This window comes from Crotalus tigris, unplaced genomic scaffold (genome assembly GCF_016545835.1).
Source record: "Crotalus tigris isolate CLP2741 ecotype Arizona unplaced genomic scaffold, ASM1654583v1 scf7180000018105.1476442, whole genome shotgun sequence".
Classification (NCBI taxonomy): domain Eukaryota; kingdom Metazoa; phylum Chordata; class Lepidosauria; order Squamata; family Viperidae; genus Crotalus; species Crotalus tigris.
Window position 1 is genome coordinate 241,018 of NW_024096826.1, and position 18,115 is coordinate 259,132.

The window sequence follows — 18,115 nt, forward strand, 5'->3', positions numbered from 1 at the left end:
GAAGAAATTCAACAAATACAGATTTCATAACCTGAGAGTGGAACTGCATACTGTTGACATTGGACCTCAAGTCTCTTCAAAAGCTAGATGTTTTATGCAGGGGGGGGGGGGAGAATATATCTTACCTCTGATTTGGAACATTTACCATATTGTATTATCATTCATAAATGAAACAAGAAAACAAAACTGAGTACCTATCAGTTGCATTTAACACATGTGTGAAGTTCATTTCTTGGACCACTTTCCCCTTATCTGAGGCAACTTCAAAACCTAGGATTGAGGTTAGGGTCAATTTTTAAGGCTTGAAGAAAATGAGACATGATTTAACTGGACTAGAGGAAAAAGTTGGTAAAATTTGAAAATTCTGCGTTTATATCAGCCACGGTTAGTTCTAACCAATTGTTTTCCCAGCTTCTTCAAAAAATATCTGATTGAAGGTATAATTTAAATTTCATCTACAGCTTTTTTTAAAAAAAAAAATTCTGAAAATTAAGATTGATAATTCTTTCATAGTTTCTCCCAAGAATGTTCACTGCAGAAATCTGCTAACCAGATTTTTGGATTTTAAGTGCTTGTAAAATGTTAGTTTTAGCAGATACATATTTCATTTTGGTCAGATGAGACTCAAAGCATGATTATAAAAGTATCAGTAGATTTGACCTTTTCTGATCATTCTCAGCTCTGACAAAAGGTTCTTTTGACAGAATAAGCCAGTGAAGATTCCTAGCCAGGCCTGCCTGAAGCGGTGGGAGACCAAAAATCGCCTGAAGCTCATCTCCAGGAAATATTTATCGGAACAAAATAATTGATGACCTGCTTACCCAGGAGGTTCCAGGATGTCAAAGATGACCCTGCACCTATGAACATCTTGTCTCAGATCTAGGGCCCCAGTAATGGTGGTCGTACCTGGAAGGAGCCAAATGGTAGATCATTTCAGTGTGATCCTCCACATACCGATGTTAACAGAGGAGATCTTGTATGAACTAGGAATGCTCTACACTAATGAAGAAGAGTCCTCTAAACTTTAGGCACTAGGCTTCAGCTATCAAGTCTTTAAAATGCCTCTGTGGAACTTTTCAGACCGGAAAACTTCAAGTTTTATTAAAAATAAATTATGTGCCTCAATCTTAAACTCTTCCTGAGCGAATTAACTTCCATTTTTAAAGTCACACGTAGGATTCAAAACTATACAGGAGCTAAGTGTACAGAATCAACCTTGTTATATTATGTACACTATACCAAGATATGATTTGTACGTCTTGTATATTGACAGTTGTGCTTTATTTGCAATTCAAGAAAGGAAAACTATTTGGATTTCTTTCTTTTTAAGTGGCAGATCTAAAGCCTTGATCGGGCTAATTTTATAGAGAATAAGGCTGGCATCCAAATATATTTTTCACAAAGGGTGGTCTTCGTGAATCCTCTCAATACAAGGCATAGTTTGAACAAATACATCACCTCCCAAAATAAACTGCCAGGAGAGGAAAGATGTACGACATAAATATTTTCATAACTACTAAAATTATAGTAACAAAATTCATAATTCAGTCAACTATGTTTTACTAACCTCTCTTACCTGCTTGTCCTAATCTTCACCCATCATTATTTGGGAATTGAACTGTTTGGTATGAGATGAGAAAACAATATAAAGCCAGAAAGTTAGTCCCTTATAACATTGGTGATTTTTATATTTATGTGCACGAAATACAAAATCAGCATTTCATTAAAAAAAAACTTTAAACAAGTATGTCATTTGACCGTTCATTGAACTATAAAATATTTGTGCAGGCCTCCAAATAAAAGTCTTACAAAGAATTGGTTCACAAATATCAAAACAACTGGCTTTTCCAAATATTTTCACCCTAAATCAATCTTTTTTCACTTCAGTGTCCTCCAGACTTCCAATTCCCAGAATTTTCAGCAATGATCCTGGTAATTGGGATTCAGAAATAGAAATGGGTATCCAGATTGAGGAACATTACCATAAATCATGGATAACAATTATATATTTCTCAACTTTCGCTGTTCTAGATAACTACTGTATAGTATACAAGCCTGCTATATATCTTGTAGGGGTAGGGGGTTTTTAAGAATAAAACATTTACTTTTTTGTAACAGCTGCAGTTTGTATTTTGTTCTAAAAAGAGCACAGTTCTCTTCTTAAGCTATAAAATGTATTTCAAGTCAATATAGTTTAAGAAATATTATGACATAGAGAATAGTTATTTGAGACTGCCACATCTTCATAATAAATTCATTTTTAATAAGTTGTTAAAAGTAAAGAAATAGAACTTGGTCTAAAGAAGCTGATTTTGGCCTTTGTTTTATTATTATCATATCCTGAAATTAACAAACAGTAAAACAGTTTCTCTTCCGTATTCTTTTTAAATAAGAAAACTACGCATAACAATTTGAGTGTTCATTTCTTCCAAATGAAGAACCAGATGTTGTTAAGCATTCACTATTCTTGTAAACAATCATGTATTCTAATAGAACAAGGGGCATGACAATCCCAACCTTGGCCTAAACACTGGGTTTTATAAAGGTAAGTAACAGCCAGTGCTTTTCTGGAATAAGTTTTGTATATCAAAAAACTCTGAATGTTCTTGATTTCTGTACAGATTCCACATGTGTTGGTTATATAGGGTTAGGATTAAGTTTCACAGAGGAAAACAGCACAACCTTCAACTCTATCAAGAAAGCTCTTAGCTGTCTTCTATTAAGGAAGTTCTAAGTCTTCTTGTATTTCTCATTCAGTTTTAAGGAGAATCAGTGTTGAATTCAAAGGCTGGAGTCAGTTCATGATGTCTCTGTTTTGACCATTCTTCCATCAGTCTCTTCCAAGTCTCGCCATAAAAACAGAAGTTGTTTATAGAGCTGCTTTCCCTTTAGAATCAAGGAAAGGAATTCATTTCCCTGACCAAGTGTGTAACTTTGTCCTCAAACAGTTCCGTATGTATACAACAGTTTGCGAGCCATTCGAATATTTCCACTGCTCTGATAGATGAGTGACAAATTGAAAGCAATATCTTTTCGCAAGTCTGTCTGGTCAGTTTCTATTCCCTAGTTTAAAGGAGAAAAATCTATTTTAAGAAGTCACAAAATACATTTTCCCCCAAAATTTATATACATAAATTATACATGTATTTATAATTTATTTAAAACATTTAAAAAGAAGATTAAAAACTAATACAAACTAAAAAAAGAAAAGAAATAAAGAGAAAGTTAAAAGTACAAGAAAGGAAACAAAAGACAAATATAAAAGAAAAAGATACAAATAACAGGCTACCACACTTTATAGCAGTTATAAATACAATTATAGCTCTATCTCTTACTCTATGGTTCTTACAACATGATTCTCTTTATATAATCTATCCTGTCTAATCATCAAAACCATAAATTATGTTGATTTTTTTTTCTAATCGTGGGAAAAAAAGTACATAAGCACTTTCCTGTCAGCAATAAACATTGATACTGTCTTTCCTTGAATCCAAATTTTTACAATACCGTAAATGCTGGTGTATAAGACGACTTCCGCGAGCGCTGAAATCGGCACCAAAGACGGGGGTCGTCTTATACGCCGAGTCGTCTTATACGCCGGAAATACTGGTAGTTTCCGGCATATAAGACAACCTTCTAGGAATGCGGCCCAGCTATAAAGACGGGGGTCATCTTATACGCCGCGTCGCCTAATACGGCGGCATATACGGTAGTTTTATTTTGGAACACTGCTATAGAGGGTGGCACTTTGTGAAGAATGTTCATGTGTCTTAACATTCAAATACCTATGAAATGCTGTTTTATACAATACCTCTAGGACCAATGGAGGTAATTCCAGTGCCTTTTTGTAATAGTGAATAGCAAGATATACCAATCCCAGTTGATGAAGGGCGCGTCCTAAGTTGTAGTAAGATTCTTGACAAGAACCACGAAGGCTCAAGTACCGTTGCAGGAATGAAAACCCCTAAATAAAAAAAAAAAAGGAAAACTCCACTAATGCAAAAATTAAAAATGACAAGTAACAATTGAGACATCAGAAGTAATACTGTCAAAATTAAATTCGCATATGGCCATCATTAAATGCAGTAAAATATCTTGCATTAATATTATTCCATATGATACACCGTGGAAGCAAAAGCTGCACTTTGAAGAAACAGGATAGGAAGGGAATTGACACTTTGGACATTTAGTGTTCGAGAAGACTTCTGAGAATACCACAGACAACCAAGAAAACAAATGAATTATTGAACAATCAACCCAGAAGTCTCATTCGAGGTATAAATGACCAGACTCAAATTATCTTACTTTGAACATATTATGTGAAGACCTAGCTCTCTGGAATAGGCTCTGGGAAAGATGGAGGGAAAGAGAAGAACACAATCAGCAGCCTGGAGAAAATCTATGTGCTCACTAGGAGTTGACACCAACTTGATGGCATATAATCAATCCCCACAACAATGTACATAACACATTTTGCAGTAGTAAATCTCCCAATAAGATTCTTAAACTGCACTAGTTTATAAATCTTAGAAAACATGGATCGTAAATCAATAATGGGATTAATTGACAGATATTGTTGACTATCCTTTCTTCTGAAACACGGCAAAAGGAAAAATAAAATAAACATTCCAGTACCCTTGGTAATACTGATCAACCTGCTTACAACCCAGCAGCTCATAAAAGATGTTTCATGCAACGTAACTTTTTACAGGGTTATATTTACGGTCAATTCTTGAAGGCTGCTTGCCTAAATAAATTTGAAAGGAATTTTATGTCATTTGCTGCTGTTGTTAATTGCGAAGTCGTGTCCGACCCATCGCGACCCCATGGACAATGTTCCTCCAGGTCTTCCTGTCCTCTACCATCTTCTGGAGTCCATTTAAGTTCACACCTACTGCTTCATTATGCCATTTAACATGAGGCAAGGCTGTGCACGTGAAAGCTGTGAAAGAAAGACAACGCACCTGTACTATGAGGGCATGCCTTTTTAACACATACTTCTGAGATGCCATGTGGATGAAGGTCAAGCCTATGCAAAGACTATACAGGGGTTCATCTGAGTTAGTACGGAACGCTTGTACATATTGTCCTGAAATGAAACAAGCAGTGAAGATTTGGGAATGTCATTGACTGCTGCATATATATTATTTAAAAAGCTTTCAAACAAATTTAAACCAGCAGGACATCTATGGACCATTTTATTTTTTTGAAGTTTAAAAAAACAACCATTTTGGTCCATTGGGCATGTCTGAAATGTTGATAGAATGGTTGTAGTGGAGTTTGCCTATCTTTAATGAGCGGGCAAACTCTACTAGATATGGGCAAGATAGGAATGACACAAGATAGGAATCACAAAGCATCCATTTATCACAAGGCATATTGATGAGGCTGCTGTCCATCACTTATCCCCAAGGATGCCCTCTACTGTTTCATCATAGTTTGGCCTTTGCTTGGGTCAAATGGGCATGTTTTAATCCAAAGCACTGGTTGCAGCTATTTTCCATTTTTGTTTTTGCAAAATAGCAAAATCACAGCTTCTAGTATTCCAGTTTCATATTATTACCTATCTACAAATACACGAGGCATAATTCTACATACATCTTCACACATTGCACTTGCGATTTTTAATTAATAACAGCCAAAATCATACCAAGGGCATGCTTGAAACAACCGGACACAAAAGCATTGTGGCCATTTAAAACACACAATGCATGATTGTCTGGGTTCTTCACGAGTAATCGCAGACAGAAGCGATGGTGCCGCACATCTTGGGAATGCATGGTGATTTGGTTAAAGATATTCCAAAGCTGAGGCTTACTGACATGTTCCATTACCATTATCCTAGGGAAGAAACAGGTGCTTTTCAGATTGCTTGCAAATGACAGAAAAGATCAGTCTACAATCACTGAGGACAGTGGTGTGATCTAGTCACAAGATGGCCTCTCTTTCATCCCTTTTGTATATCTCCTGTAATCAGCATGTTCTACACAGAGGCTCAATTCACAGAATTACACTCAAAATAAGGCAGCCAAGATCACCCACCACTATGTTACTTGACCTAGAACTACTCTCTTTCAACAGACAAAATGCATCACTAGATCCTTCAGCTAAAATGATTATTTCACCAGTGTTAAATTTATTTAACTCTGCGGAAGGAGGAGATGAAGACATGGCATTCTGAAGATATGGCATACAGGTGGAAGGTTTGCTTGAGGTGAGTTCTCAGTAGAAACGAAAAGATGATCTAAATTATCTAGCAAAATACTGTATCGGTAACAATCAGTTTTAATTTAAAGAGGTTTTGAAATGAATGTGCTTTACCCCAATGTGGTTGTTGGGATGACCCACCTGATATAATTATAAGCTTTTCTAAAATTCTTGTCTAAAACTGCTGCAGAGAGACCAAAATATTCCAGTTCTTTGCGCTTCTGCCGATCGTCATAGAATGAATAATATTCCAGTGAGGAGTCCACTAGCAGTTCTGCCTCTTTGTATCGCGAAAGGTCACACAATGCATAGATCGCCTTAAGGAGAAGATTCCACCAATCTTCTTTTGTCAGAACACTTGTAAGCACCAAAAATATTGCTAGAGGGCAACCATAAACCATTTTTTAATTTTTACACAGACCAGAACATAAAACTAAAACATAATTAAAAACATCAACCAAAGTCTGAAGTAGAGGTTAACTTGCGTGGATTCAATAAAACCAAAAGAATATCAAAAAGCCTATTGTCGCTGAAAAATTTGCTTAAAGCCTACTTAACAAAGGGCAGGGTATCAAAGTTTATAGACTGCAATAGACAACTGTTTCCACAATTTGAACAACTTATTTTTTTTTACCTTTCTTTGATGTTTCTTGATCATCATTATCAGAGATTTTATCTCTTGAAACTTTTATAAGATAGAGATGTCTTTCTCCCGATTTTGAGCTAGATATTAAACATACCTGAGCTCTGTTCATGGCTACCTGCAAGTTGAACATTTAAAACACAACTGAAAAAAAAGAAATACCCAACAGTAGTCCATTCTTTGCTTTCAAATAGCTTATTGATTTTTTTTCAGTTTGTAACTGCATCCCAGACTTAACAAAGTGAACAATAAAAAGTGCCAGAGGTTATCCATGATATAGCTGGCTTGATCCAGTTACAAAGCAGATTAAAATTGACTAGAAACCATAATTTTTTATTGTCTAAAGTCACAGCTCAATACAGAAAAAGACTCACCTGTAAAAAAAAAGAACCTGCACACATTACCTTTTAAATGTATAATGCTTTTTTTCTTATTCTGTCTCATGCACTAAATACCACATATTTATTTAATGTATATTTCTATGCTACTTCCTATACAATCTCATATTGAAGAGTTACGTAAAAGCTATTTAAAATAATTAATTACAAAACAATTACACAAAACAACATTAAAGCAAAGGGGAGGGAAAAAAGACAAAAATAATATTTCAGAATTCATAGTCATCATCAGATACCTGAAAAAGGGAAAATGGAGATCTCACAACTTTAGACAGGGTACCTGTTGGCACCCTCAGAGAAGTCCTTTCAATAAGTCTATAGCGATGAAAGAATTCTTGGCCTCAAGTTGTTTGCAATCTTATATTCCAAACTAAATCCTTAACCCGGAACAATAGCTACTCAACAGCAACAACATCATATGCATGTTCCAATCAGCAATCTGACTCCTACATTCTTCCCTAACTCTAAATTCTGGACCAAGCGCAATGGTAGTTTGTATAATAAACATTACTATCATCTAAAACCTATGATGACTGTGGTATGAACAACTATGATTAGATGTTTGCTTCCAGAAAACGGCATAGTTGGCATACAAACTAATCAAGGAGAGAACCAATCTATAACTAATGAGAAATTTTCTGATAGAACAATTAATCAGTGCAACAACTTGCCTCCAGAAGTTGTAGGAATTTCAACACTGGAGGTTTTTAAGAAATTGGACAACCATTTGTCTGAAAATGGTATAGGGTCTCCTGCTTGAGCAGGGGGTTGGACTAGTCACTAGAAGACCTCCAAGATGCCTTCCAACTCCGTTACTCTGTATGTTACAGACAGTAATATCAAATGATGCTAAAAGATCAACATTCCTTTAAAGCAAAATGTCAGAATGGCAGTAGCCGATTCTGTCTTGAAACCAGGACTGAAATGAACCAGAATGAAAAGAACTGATAATAGCTATTCTCTAAGAAATCTGCAGCTATTTAGACAAACCTTTGCCTGAAAAAAAATAGTATTTGTATTTGGTCATCTATTAGAATAATGTTATAGATCTACAATAGCTTCTTCAGAAGAAAATAGATCACTGTCTTCTCTAGAGTAGATGGCATTACTCCATCTCCCAAGCAATTAAACTCTTTTGACTAGCCTGAGTAAATCAAGCAAGGTAACTATAACTCCCATTAATATTATGTCGCTTCCTCCATGCCCTGCTTTATAAATTAGTGTGATGACAGTATAAAACTGTCTGTAGCCATCATAGATGACATGAAATCAGAGACCTTCTCTAATAGAACAGCCTCATCATGAATACTGACATTCTCTGTAACCACTTAAGAGGGGTTCTGCAACACTACATGGGGGACCACATAATCAGGGAAGCTGTTGAGCGTTAGAATGGATAAGCCTCCTTAAAGTACACATGAGCAGTGTGACAGAAGCGATATAAGAATTAACTTACCTTTAACAGCATGGCTAACATGGTGAGCAAAGAATCCACATAACCATACATGTTGCCTTGAGAGTACAGCAATGTTGATCGATGAAGCAGTAATTTTAATTCCTAAATACATAAAATTGGGTTACCAAAGCAAGAACTTTAGCTGCTTTCTATCTGGATCCGCTATCCTGGCTGTTCCCTCCCTAACATTCTGTCATCCAGCATCTTATTTCATTCTTTGAGCCATTTAGCCCTCCCATCTCAAATTCCAGAATAGAGTTCACACCGTAAGAGAAATGCTTACTTGCTGAGCAGCATTGGCATCCTGTGCCAGGGTATCTGGATCATACATGGGCTCAAGAGCTTCTAGAGCTTTCTCGGGCCGGCCCAATTGCTGCTGAAGGGTAGAGAGAGAGATCCTTGCATCCAGATGCAAAGGGGTAAGGTCAACCACTTTGGCATAGCTCTCTGCAGCACGATCTATGTAGCCCAGTGCTTTCAAGCATTCTAGAAAGGAAAGGACATTTTTTTTATAGTTTGCATTCTGAAGAGGTAGCACAGAATCGTTAATTTTATCTGCTATACAATAATTTCTTTAAATCCAGTCAATAATATTGAGTCCCCCACTGGTAAAGTGCTCACAAATATAATTAACACCCATGATTCTAAACATGAACACTGCTACTGAATTCCCATCTCTAATCTTAGAAGAAGGGAGCCAGACAAGACATGTGTATCATAGGGAAGATGTTAGTGCAGTGGTTCTCAACCTTTCTAATGCCGCAACCCCATAATACAGTTCCCCATGTTGCGGTGACCCCCAACCATTTATACATCACTGGGTGCCAGGGGCGTGGCCGAAGAAAAGGGGAAAAAAATGGTGGACAGCCTTGTTTGGCGACCCCTGTGAAATGGTCATTCGACCCCAAATGGGGTCCCGACCCACAGGTTGAGAACCACTGTGTTAGTGGAAGTTAGAAACTATAACAATTAAGAAACGTGAGTATAGGTAAGTAGCATGGAAAAAAGCTATGCCCATCCATCTCCCCCGGCCAGATTAGCCAAAATGTATAACAGATATTCACCTATGTGCTGGAAGTGCAAAAAAGAAAAGGGCACATTTTTTCATGTATGGTGGACATGTAGAGAAGCACAGGTGTATTGGCTTATGGTCTGGGAATGGGCAATAGAAATGACTAGGCAAAACATTCAATACAAACCTGAGACATTACTATTAGGAATACTAGGGAAAAATGTAAATAAAGGTGACACATATTTAATCATACACATGGTAACAGCGGCAAGGATACTATTTGCTCAAAAGTGGAAAGCGATGGAAGTACCGAGTGGGGAAGCACTAATAAAAAAAATTATGTATTGCGCAGAACTAGACAAGATAACTAAAAGATTAAAAAATCAGGAAGAAACAGAATTTTATTGAATCTGGAATAAATTTTATAAATGGAGGGGAAAAAATGGGGGTCAACAGCAAAGATATAAGACAGAGACTAGGAACGCACAGTTGTATATAGATATATCATATGTAATTATTGTACAATATGAACTGACAAGACAGAGATGTATGTCAAAGACAATTTATCACGTTCAATGTTTTTAATCTTTTTTTTCCTTTGTACATAATAAAAAAGTTAAAAAAAGCTATGCCCATCAATCTTGTTTGTTAAAAATTACCATACAGGAGAATGATGAGATTCCAAAACATTATCATTAAAGAACAGCAGTTAATCATTACAGCTTCATGCACATTACTTTTTTTTTATTGAAAGTTTTTTAAATTTTACAAAACAAATCCCCTCCCCAAACCCCCCCACCCTCCCATACCCTCCCCCACCTCCCCAAACCTCCCAAACCCTCCCCCAACCTTCCCAGAGCTGAGTACAGGCTTAATTAAAATTTTTCAGAAAAAGAAAAGAAAAACTTAAAACACATATAAATCCTAAACAAATCTAAATACATTAAATTAAATAGGTTATCTTCTCTAAAAAATAATAATTGCAATCATTAAACACATTATAACATACTCTAAACATTTTCTAGTATCATACTTATATTATTATCCATCATTCTGTATAAACTCCCTCCAAAACACAAATTTAAACATTACTTTCTTTGAATATCTATACCTACAATATAAAATCTAATCTCTCCCTCTTTCTTTATCCTAGAACACAAAAATAAACATATAAACCTTCATTATACCATTAAAACTAAATACTCTTTGAATACTTAAACTAAATACTTAAACTTAAACTTCTTATCTAAGATTTTCATTCAATCTCCATAATCTTCTCTCCTATCAAAAAAAAAACTTAAAAGACATATAAATCCTAAACAAATCTAGGTACATTTAATTAAACAAGTTATCTTCTCTTAAAAATAATAATAATAATAATAATAAACCCCAATCATTAAACACATTATAATATACTCTGAACCTTTTCATATCATACTTATGTTATTATCCATCATTCTTTATAAACTCCCTCCAAAACACAAATTTGAACATTACTTAAAACATTAGAATTCCCTTATACACATTTAAATCTTTACCAATAACAAATTCCATCCACAATAAACACATTCCTTATCAGTCTCTCTTGTCCATAAACCATTAAAATTCCCTAGCTTCATGCACATTACTTATAGAGAACAACTAATGTCCATTAATATGACATAGCAGCAATCAAAAACTTCTAGGTGCTTCGCACTTTACAGTACCTCAGTCAATCTTCCACTATTTCGAAAAATAAGTTAGTATCATTATCTATCACCTGACAAGATATATGAACTTGACAAAATCTGAACCCGGGGAGCTTGTTTTTAGACCCAGCTTTGAACTGAACTCAATAACCAAGTACAGTAAGTACTAATTATATACGATAACCATACTTCAATTATTTTGTTCAAGAAATAGTTAGCAAACCAAAAAGCAAGCAAAAAGGTAACAGAATTTAAGATATTGAAGTTTCAGGGTTAAGTATTAACTTATGGTTTTTCATATTTTGTTTTTCACAGTTTTTAAGGGCACCTATTGCTGAAAAGCCATAACACAGCACTTCTATTGTGATCATTTTATTACACAATTAAGGGCTAGATAGCAGGCTACTGTAATGTCCCATTCAATCAAATTGTAAATACAATTATTATGGCTTGGCTGATGTGCCCTTAATGAAAGCAATAAGGCTTCAATATCACGGACAACAATTTAGACAATGTGTAGACAGAATTTTTTCACAAGGCTATTTTGCTAGGGGAAAGCAGACGGAAGTACATGGGACACATTCTCCAGTTTCAACATCTATTTTGTGCATATTTTAGTATATTTAGGAATAATTTTTTTGTTTATAAAAACTTGCAGTTATTCTCCAGTATTATGTCTTAAATAAATGGTATTTTAAAATTGATTGATGCATATATCTAATAATCTTAATAATAATAATAATAGTCCAACCCCCTGCTCAGGCAGGAAACCCTATACCATTTCGGACAAATGGCTGTCCAGTCTCTTCTTAAAAACCTCCAGTGTTGGAGCATTCACCGCTTCTGGAGGCAGGTTGTTCCATTGGTTAATTGTTCTAACTGTCAGGAAGTTTCTCCTTAGTTCCAGGTTGCTTCTCTCCTTGCTTAGTTTCCACCCATTGCTTCTTGTCCTGCCTTCAGGCGCCTTGGAGAATAGCTTGACTCCTCTTCTTTGTGGCAACCCTTGAGATATTGGAATACTGCTATCAGGTCCCCTCTCGTCCTTCATTCATCTTGTCCCTGACCAAGTCATAAATAACACGCAAATGCACCACATATGCATAAAAATGTATATGCACCTTTAGTGCCAGGAAAATCTAACACAGCGGTTCTCAACCTGTGGGACGTGACCCCATTTGGGGTCGAACGACCATTTCATGGGGGTCGCCAAACAAGGCTGTCCACCACTTTTCCCCCTTTTCTTTAGCTGTGCTACTCCCTCTTATTCTATTGGCTTTTGAAAGCCAATAGAATAGACTCTATTCAAGAGACTTTATTCTATTGGCGTTTGAAAGCCAATAGAATCTATTGGATTTCGAAAGCCAATAGAATAGACTCTCTTGAATAGAGTCTAATTCTATTGGCTTTCAAAAGCCAATAGGAATTGTCCAGGCTGTCGCTGCCCTGCTGAGACTGCCAAAAGCCCTAGTCTGCAAATGGTGCTGCAAGGAAAGCTTCCCTCCCTGCTGAGCAACTACTAAAAGTAAGGAAAAGAGGGCCGGGGTGGGAGACCGGCGAGTGCAGGGAGGGTTGCTGGCGTGCGTGAGGCCCGGCGGGTGCCTTACCTGCTTGGGCTGGGCCAGCTGGTGGCCCAGCCGGTGGTTGCCCTGCGCTGTTGCTGCCGCTTGCCGTGGCCACCCAGGAGCACCTGGGCCTGCCTGCTGCCGCCCTGAATGGGTGGTGGCCAAGGTAAGGCTAGCGGGGCATCGGCGGGCACAGGGAGGGTTGCTGGCGCGCGTGGGGCCCGGCGGGTGCCTTACCTGCCTGGGCTGGGCCAGCTGGTGGCCCAGCCAGTGGTCGCCCTGCGCTGTCGCTGCCCCTTGCCAGCTAGGCCTCGGCCAGCGCAGGGGACGGCACCACACATGCGCATCGTTCCCTGGCAGGGAAAGTCCTCGACTTACGACCGGTTGGGTAGTCCTCGACTTACGACCGGTTGGGGGTCGCGGCATTAAAAAGATTGAGAACTACTGATCTAACATCTCTTTCTAGACACATCAATAGATTGTCACCTTGGGTTAGCTCCCAGCAAAGTGCACATTCAACTGCAGCTTGAAAGTACGAAATGTAACACGTTACTGAGCCAGAAAAGAACTTATCACATGTTAGGTGGAAGCAGTTACCTGCATGCCGGAGCCAAACAACAGCTAAATTGTATCTTTCAGAACACACCAGGGAGCTCAGGAGGGGGAGGGCCGAATCGTATTCTCCAACATCAAGAAATGCTTCTGCAACATCAAGATACAAATCTCCCATTTCCTCAGGATTCTGCTCCACTAAGATGGTCAAAAGGAACTTGCAAAAAGAAAAAAGAAAAATTAAGAATACAACTAACAATCAGATCCGTTGCTTCTTAAGACAGGACACTACGTAGAAGAGTTACGCTTACATCTCACTTCATTAGAAAAGACTTAAAATATATGTGTTATAAACACCAGAAGATTTGGAAGGCATTAAGCTTGGAAGGCTGCAGGTTTGTTCTAGCAATTTCAAACCCAAATGTTACAATTAAAGTATCCCTAGCTTTAAGGATACGTTAAAAGTTGCACAACGTATGAATTATTCCCTCAGGACTTCTAAGGCAGGGCTTTTCAACCTTTTCACCCATTGTACCACTTTTAGGATATGGCAACATCCGAGTACCACCAGCAAGGTGTGAAAAACTTTATGACCAAAAAAAAAGTGAATCAGTTGCCAAGCATTTGAATGTAAATCACAAGACCCTGGAGATGCTGCAACATTCCAGCTGATCGGCACTTCTTCTGGGCTCAGCAGAAGTGCCAGGATCAGTGCTGCTTTCCAGCTGATTGGTGCTTTTTCAGGGCTCAGCAGAAGCGCCAGGATCAGCGCTGAGCTCCAGCTGGAGACTGGCGCTGATCCTGGCGCTTCCACTGAGCCCTGACAGCCCTGCAGCTCCAGCCATCTCTCGCTCAGGCTTGTGCGGTGCTGCCACCGGTTCAGCTCATTCCCCTCCCCCGCTACCACTTTTCTAGGATGGTCACGTACCACCTGCCAGGTGCCAATGTACCACAGGTGGTACCCGTACCACTGGTTGAAAAGCCCTGTTCTAAGACACAAATACCTTGATCAAGACAATCTGAAAAGGAAAGTTCTGGTTCATTTTTTACTAGTCAAGTCTTGAGACTTTGCTTCCAGGGACTGCCTACTGAGCTGGATGTAGTTACTCTTATAAAGAGCAGGACTGTAACAGGAACGTAAAATGGGTTTTCTATGGAATTACATTATCTTGGATTTGACCAGAGGCATAACATGTTTTTGCTTAAGAGGATGATTCTGGTTTTGAGAATATTAACTCAACTCACTAATTTCCCAAACTGATCCCCTCCCTAGCCCTTTCTAATTTAAACTTTCACTATTAATGTTTTTTTTAACTGCAAACAATTTTAAATATAAAGCAAACTAATGGAGGTAATAAGTTTAGAGGTATTGAAAATTAGAACTGAACATACTTCAACTTTTAGATTTGCATAGTCACATGGAATACAAATGCAGCACCAAAAGTGAAATGTCCCAGATTCTTACTCTAATAAAGCACACACAATATAGGCATATACAAATTACTAGCCTCAGACAACTCCTGTGGGTTCTCCATATGTGTGAGTTTCCAAGCTGCTCTAATTATCAAATTCTCCATTTGTGATGGAGAAAAAAAAAGGTTCAAGAAAAATCATCTTTTCATATATATATGGTAGTTTATAAGAAAGGTGCGGCCTGGGCATTTCCCCTATGCTGCGTTCATGTGTTTGAGAGGGATGAGAGGAGAAGAAGGTGTAGGGAGGAAGTAGGATGGTAAGAGGAGAAGGGGAGGGGAAGAGAGTAGGAGGGGAGGAGAGAAAGAGGACGGAAGTAGGGAAGGTTTTAGAGAGGGTGGACGTGGCCTGGGGGGAATGGGCAGGCGGTACCAATGGTTATGAATTTATTTTATTTCAAAATTGTATTTTGTATATGTACAAATGGAAAAAAAATAAAAACTTTTTCATAAAAAAAAGAAAAGTCATCTTCAGGGGATCTAGCTCTCCCTGTGGATTTCATTCTTCCTTGCCACTACATCACTTTAGAGAGTCTGGTCTTTTCCACACCAGCTCCAAACCTAAAACAAAGTCTGTATAAGTGTATCCTACGGTTTGTAGCAATTGGCTCTTGAATTCCCACTCATCACTACACGAGGTCCCTGGAATTGCCTGACTTTTTTCTATGTAAAATTATAATTTACTGCTAGAACATTTTAAAGAAGAAAATTTAGCGCAGGGTTTACTAAAATGTCTGTCTTTTCAAGAGCAACTCCATAAAGACACATATTTCAAATGTAAGTTTAGAAATTTCTCAGGCATACCACTAAATCAGCGGTTCTCAACCTTTGGGTTGCGACCCCATTTGGGGTCGAACGACCATTTTACGGGGGTCGCCAAAAAACGCGATCCGCCTTTTTTTCCCTCAGGGGGCGGTGCCGCGCATGGGGGTGGTGCCGCGCATGGGGGTGGTGCCGTGCATGGGGGTGGTGCCGTGCATGGGGCCGGTGCCGCGCATGGGCCGCCACCGCGCATGCGCGGTGCGTCCTTATGACCGGGGTCGCCGTATAAAAAGGTTGAGAACCACTGCGCTAAATAGAAAAAAGAGAAAATGTCCTAGTTTAATTAAAATTCTAAATTAACTAGTTCAGATTTTTGCTTTCATTCAGGTTTGCTACAGCTTCAACAGAATACAATAAGATTGCATATTAAATTAAATTATTTCTATTTTTTTCTTTATTTGGTTCTTACTTACGCTGAGAGGCTCCAAGATATTCAGGTGGATCAAACACACCATGAGTTTCACAGTGATATCAATGGGAACACCATCAGGGATAGAGCATGTAATTTTTTCTGAAGCTAGAAAATAGCAGCATAATTACATTTTCTAAATATTTTACAATATATCCTGTACATTATGTTTTTTTTTCAACTACTTTCTCCAAATAAATTCAGGCAGTCCTCATCTAATGACAACTGTTGTCAAGCAAAGAAGTCACTAAGTGAAACCATGACTGTGGTTATAATTTTACTTCAGCTTTCCCTTGCTTTACAGATCTGTGAAGCTCTTAAATGTAAAGATTGGTCACAAAGTTAGTTTTTAGTCACCAGCATAACTGGAAATGGTTGTTCAACAAGCCAGTCACTAGAATGAGGACTACCTGTAATCCATCATTTAAAAGGGGGAATTTTGAACCTTTAATAGATTTTGTTTCTACACCCAAAAATACATTTTTCCTAAAACAGATGTTTGCCTCAGATAAATGTGAAAGAATGCAATCTATTGTAAGAATAAATATCCAAATACAGGAATGCATAAGACTTAGTACTCGTTATTTTATTCGTTTTTCTTTTATGTGCATTTATCCAATTATTTATTTACTCATTTTCCCAATATAAGATGTTATAAAGAGGAAGGAAAACAAACCACATTCACAAAATAGGTTCTGCACAGTTAATAGGATTATACAGTATTTGCAAGCTCCTCTTCTGAGCCTTGAAGCAGGTGTTCCTATGTTTTCTAAGTCTTACTATACCATTTGCCCATGTCCTGATTTTTGTTGATCTTGGAAAAAAACCCTATAAAATGTTTCAGTCCTTGTTTTGAGGCTCCTTCTCAGGATAACAGCTGTTTCTGACTTGCATGGGGGCACAGTGGAAGGAACCAGCTGGCAGGACTGCATGTGGACATCTAACCTTAATAATCGTATTACAGAAATGAATTTGTGGAAAGAGGACTGAAAAATGAAAATAAAACAATCTGCTTACAGCAAACATGTCAAACACAAGGCCCGGGGGCCGGATGCGGCCCGCGAAGTGGTTTCATGTGGCCCTCAAAGCCATCCTGGAAACAATGAGGGAACGGCCCCCACTGCCTTGGCCCTAGCCCAGGCCGGCTGGGAGCCAATGTACAATTTTGTAGTGGCCATCTATGCTGAAATGCATTCAGTCTTAGCTCCACAAGGCTGTCTGGAAACAATGCGCCCCCTGGGTGCATGCTGGGGAGGTGTCACCCTTTGTGAGGAATGAAGAAATGCACCATCGCCTGGAAGTGGCCAGCAAATGGCCCTCGCCTACCTCACATATCCGGCTTGATGGGCTCCGGCAGAGGAGTTTCAGCAGGCAGTGAGGCTCCTCCAATGGACCATGCCTTGGCACTTGCCCCAGTCCCACCCCCTTCTGCCAGAGACCCTCAGATCTGTCCTGCTCCTACCCAGGCACCCTTGACGCGAACAATGTAGAGCTGGCCATGCCCACCCAATAGGCCACACCCACTCTGTCCACACCCACCCAGTAGGCCACATCCACCCAGTAGGCCACACCCACCCAGCCCCCGAGGGCAACCGCAATGCTGATGTGGCCCTCAATGAAATTGAGTTTGACACCCCTGGCTTACAGCAACAGAAACCAGCTGCATTTATTTATATAGTGCCACTATTATGTCCAGGTATTTATATTCTGAGGGATGCAAACTGCTCATCTCAGCAATTTTTAAGATGCAGAATTGCATACTCACGTGCAGAATTGGCTCCAGGCACAAATTCTTGCTGATCAGTTGTTGTTCCTGGATCTTCCTGACCTTCCATTGCCTCTACCATGGAACAAGGGGGAAGAACGGGGAAAATAAAGCATATATAGAGCGTAT

At 38.5% G+C, this 18,115-nt stretch overlaps 2 protein-coding genes across 8 annotated transcripts in view; one reads left to right on the plus strand and one right to left on the minus strand.

The window, feature by feature from the left end:
* The window catches only part of CCDC150 (coiled-coil domain containing 150), a 38,881-nt gene extending 36,766 nt beyond the window's left edge, over window positions 1-2,115 (plus strand). For all 6 annotated transcript variants that reach the window (XM_039347964.1, XM_039347965.1, XM_039347962.1 and 3 more), the window contains one exon: window positions 705-2,115. In XM_039347964.1, the coding sequence (XP_039203898.1) occupies window positions 705-809 (105 nt within the window). In that variant the 3' untranslated portion in view covers window positions 810-2,115. The remainder of the gene's footprint in view (window positions 1-704) is intronic.
* A 192-nt stretch (window positions 2,116-2,307) lies between these two features.
* Window positions 2,308-18,115, minus strand: part of GTF3C3 (general transcription factor IIIC subunit 3) — a 30,268-nt gene continuing 14,460 nt past the window's right edge. For both annotated transcript variants that reach the window (XM_039347969.1, XM_039347970.1), the window contains 11 exons: window positions 17,987-18,061; window positions 16,226-16,329; window positions 13,564-13,735; window positions 8,988-9,190; window positions 8,705-8,806; window positions 6,842-6,968; window positions 6,349-6,586; window positions 5,651-5,841; window positions 4,965-5,089; window positions 3,812-3,964; window positions 2,308-3,063 (listed from right to left, as the gene is read on the minus strand). In XM_039347969.1, the coding sequence (XP_039203903.1) occupies window positions 2,941-3,063; window positions 3,812-3,964; window positions 4,965-5,089; window positions 5,651-5,841; window positions 6,349-6,586; window positions 6,842-6,968; window positions 8,705-8,806; window positions 8,988-9,190; window positions 13,564-13,735; window positions 16,226-16,329; window positions 17,987-18,061 (1,613 nt within the window). In that variant the 3' untranslated portion in view covers window positions 2,308-2,940. The remainder of the gene's footprint in view (window positions 3,064-3,811; window positions 3,965-4,964; window positions 5,090-5,650; window positions 5,842-6,348; window positions 6,587-6,841; window positions 6,969-8,704; window positions 8,807-8,987; window positions 9,191-13,563; window positions 13,736-16,225; window positions 16,330-17,986; window positions 18,062-18,115) is intronic.